The sequence below is a fragment of the Manacus candei genome, unplaced genomic scaffold (assembly GCF_025592945.1).
Source record: "Manacus candei isolate 608988 ecotype Guabito, Panama unplaced genomic scaffold, ASM2559294v1 h1tg000002l, whole genome shotgun sequence".
Classification (NCBI taxonomy): Eukaryota; Metazoa; Chordata; class Aves; order Passeriformes; family Pipridae; genus Manacus; species Manacus candei.
The window spans coordinates 4,771,214-4,774,777 of NW_026138050.1; the positions used below are offsets into that span (position 1 = coordinate 4,771,214).

A 3,564-nucleotide genomic window follows, 5' to 3' on the forward strand; every position below is an offset into this window, starting at 1 on the left:
GTCGGGGGCTCCTCTGCAGTGCGGGGCAGGACTGGGGGAAGGGGTGTGTGGAGGGGTGCGAAGGGGCGCGGAGGCTGAGCCGCCCCTGCGTGTGCGGGGAGGGATCGGGGAGTGCAAAGTGGGCGCGGACACGCAGAGGTGTGGGATTGGGTTGGAGGTGGGGGTGAGGAGCGGGGGGGTGGATGCTCAGGGTGGCTGCGGGTGTGCGGGACACCTGTAGGAAGGTGCGTGCAGCCGAGTGCGTGCAGGGGGAGTGTGCACAGTGTGTGTGTGTGCGGGTCTACAGACCTGCGTGTGCGCTGGAGGGGGTGTGTGGAGCCTGTCGGGGGTCCGTGTGTGTGTGCGCGGGGGTCGCAGGACAGGGCTGTGCGTGCGTGCGGGGCTGTGTGCGGGGTACAGCGTGTGCGGGGCTGCTGTGTGTGTGCGGGGCTGTGTGAGTGTGCGGGGTGTGCACCGTGTGCGGGGTGTGCCCCGTGTGCGCGGCGCGGGGAGGTTGCCGGGCTGGCGGTGCGGTGGGTGCGTGGGTGCGAGCACGCGCGTGTGGCAGCGGGTCGGGCGCTGCCGCCGCGCACACGGACACGCGGACACACGGACACGCTCACACACACACACACACGCACGGCAGAGCTGCCGGCGGGAGGAGCCCGGCCCGGCGCTGCCCGCCGTCCGCCCGGTGAGTGCCGCCGCGCCGCGGGAGAGCCGGGGAACCGGGGGGGACCGGGGGTTTGGAGCCAGCCCGGGGTCCGGCAGCGGGACCGCGGGACACGCGACTTTCCCGGGAGGGAGCGGGGGGAGTGGCGGCGGACCGAGATGGGGCTACTCTCCGGGATGCGGGGAGTCGGGGCGCCTTCCCGGTTCTCCCACCGGAGGCGCCGTCTCGCCGCGGCCGAACACGGGGCTCCCGCCGGGCTCGGGGCTCCCTCCGGCCCCGCCGCCGCTGCCCGGACCGCTGCCGGTGTCGGTGCCGCTGCCCAGCCCTCCCGCCCCGCACTACGGCCGCTTCTCAAGTAAGTTGCGGGTAAGCAATTGCTGGTCCGGCAGGTCCTCGCGAAGGGCGATCGCTGCCCCGAGTGCCCGCTCACCCCTTCTCTCCGCACCCTCTCTTGCAGGCAGGGCTGGTCCCGGCTCGCCATGCCCGGAGTACTGGGAGCAGCGCCGCAGGCTCTGCCCCATTAGCCCGGGGGGCCTCAGCCATGGATTCGTCCCCCCCTATCCCCGGGGCCCCCCCTGGACTTCTGCAGGTCTGGCAGGAGGAGAATCAGACCCAAGGCGGGCTCTGGAATGGGAGCCAGGAGCTGGGATGGGAAGATTTGGAGAACATGCTCTTCCTCTTCGCGAAGGAGCCCGTCACCATCAGCCTCACAGTGATGTACCTGCTGTCCTTCGTGGTGGGATTTGTGGGCAACATCATGTCCATCAGGGTGCTGACCCGCAAGCGCCGGAGTCGGGTGTCCAGCCTGAGTGCCACCCGCAGCCTCCTCATCAACCTGGCGGTGTGTGACCTCATGGTGGTGTGCATCTGCATGCCCATCACTGTGGGCAACCTCATCTACAAAGCCTGGGTGTACGGGGACTTCCTCTGCCGGGCAGTGCCCTTCATCCAGGCTGTTTCTGTCTCTGCCAGCGTCCTCAGCCTGACGGTGATCAGTGTGAACCGGTACTACAGCGTGCACAACCCTCTCAACGCCCGCTCTTTCTTCACCCAGAAGAGGATCCTCAGCACCATCCTGGTGGTGTGGTTGTTGTCCTCAGGGATATGCATGCCCCTCATCTTCATGAACAAGCGGGATGAGATTGGGGTGGTGGAGGGCTTGCCCCTGGTCTTTTCCATCTGCAGGGAGATCTGGCCTCAGGAGAGGCTCAAGCAAGCCTACAACTTTCTGCTCTTCTGTGCCCTCTACTGCCTGCCAGTCCTGTTCAACATGGCCATCTGCTTCCTCACGGTGCGCCGGCTGTGGAGCCGCGGCAGCCAGCTGAAGGAGAGCACCGCCCTGAACCGATCCCTGCCGGCCTCCAGGCTGAAGGTCCGCAGGAAGGTCGCGCAGATGGTGGTGGCCCTGGTCCTGCTGTTCGCCATCTCCTGGCTGCCCGTCTACCTGATGGACATCTGGATTGATTTCAACATCCCCAAGTCTTTGCAGGATGTGACTCCTTCTCCTTGGATCCTGCAGCTCAGACCTTTTGCCCAGTGGCTTGGCCTCACCAATTCCAGCCTCAACCCCATATGCTATTGCTTTGTTGGGAACCTCTACAGATCAGCCAAGGAAATGAAGAGCAAATACCACCAAAGAATGGTCTCCCTCTTTAACTTCTCTCTGTCTGAAGGGGCAACTCATTCCTCAGTCCCAGAGCTGCTCTCTTACCCGAGTTCAGTGGAGCCAGCAAGGAAAGGACCCACCGCTACCCCTACCCTGGGCAGGAGATGTCAGGGAGGTCATGGCCATAAGAACAAGTGTGGACAGTTGAACTCCTGCCAGCATCCACCTCTGAACACTGTCTCCAGTGAGAACACTTCCTTGTAATTCTGCTCAGGAAGTGCCTCTCATACCCTCATCTGCATTTAAGGACTCTAGAGGTCTTTCTGAACCCGGTATTTTAATGATGGGAGAGAACTTGATTGTAATAACTCTCGACACAGGTTCAAAAGTACTGTGACTGGGAAAGAAACAGGTAAAGAGAGAAAAAGATGATGTATTTTAACTCAGATCAAATTTTAAGACAAATGATTTTTACTGGGGACAACTGGATGTGTAGCCGGTTGCCCAGTCAACAGTCACATAATTAGATAGATCAAGGTCCCAACGAGTGAGCTCTCCCTGCAGCTCCATCTCTGGATGCAGAAATGCTGTTTGGATACAGCAACAATTTGACTGCTTGCTGCTGCTCACCCTTGATGATGAAGAGCAGCGATAAGAGGCACTCTCTGCTCCAAATCCATCAGTTGTAGTTGTAAGCAGTGAAGAAAAGCTGGAAACAGCATCATAAAAAGTAATATAAATGGAGAATTTCACACACTTCACCACCTGAGATTTCATTGTCTGGTCGTATTGTTTCACTCCTCCATGTAAATAAATTCTCCTTATGTGAAGAGACAGTGCCAGAAGTACTAAAGAAACCATCACCTCTCCACATTTGGGAATTCAGAAGGGATAATGTGGCTTTAGAGGTGATTTAGGAAATGCAATAGGAAAATATTTTTTGGGCATCAGCTCTCTTACAGTTCCTGTGTGTGGAGTGGAAAGAACTGGGTATCTATTAACATGATTTGCACTTGAAAAACCAGCCTTGTTCAGCTGTGTCTGTACCAAACAAAGTCAATGGCATGTGAAAATAAAAATAGAAAGTGGTTTATAGCTAATAAAATCAGAAACAATGAATGCAATGCTATTTGTCTGGGAAGGAACAAATCAAAATGCTTGCTTTTCCTGAGGATCACAAGTATGTTAAAACCTATTTCTTCCCTCATCTCTTTTAAAGGAGGTTTTGATAAATAAATTGTGTATTTTTATTATGTTAGCATCGAAAGACTCCAGCAAAGCTTGAACATTCTGTTGTGCTGAGCAC

The 3,564-nt window shown here is 57.5% G+C and overlaps 1 protein-coding gene across 1 annotated transcript; it reads left to right on the top strand.

Moving 5' to 3' along the window:
* The first annotated feature begins 1,193 nt into the window (after window positions 1–1,193).
* LOC127466483 (galanin receptor type 1-like) lies at window positions 1,194–2,919 on the top strand. The gene has a single exon (XM_051777285.1). The coding sequence runs from the start codon at window positions 1,194–1,196 to the stop codon at window positions 2,520–2,522; it is 1,329 nt and encodes a 442-aa protein (XP_051633245.1). The 3' UTR covers window positions 2,523–2,919.
* The last annotated feature ends 645 nt before the right edge of the window (window positions 2,920–3,564 follow it).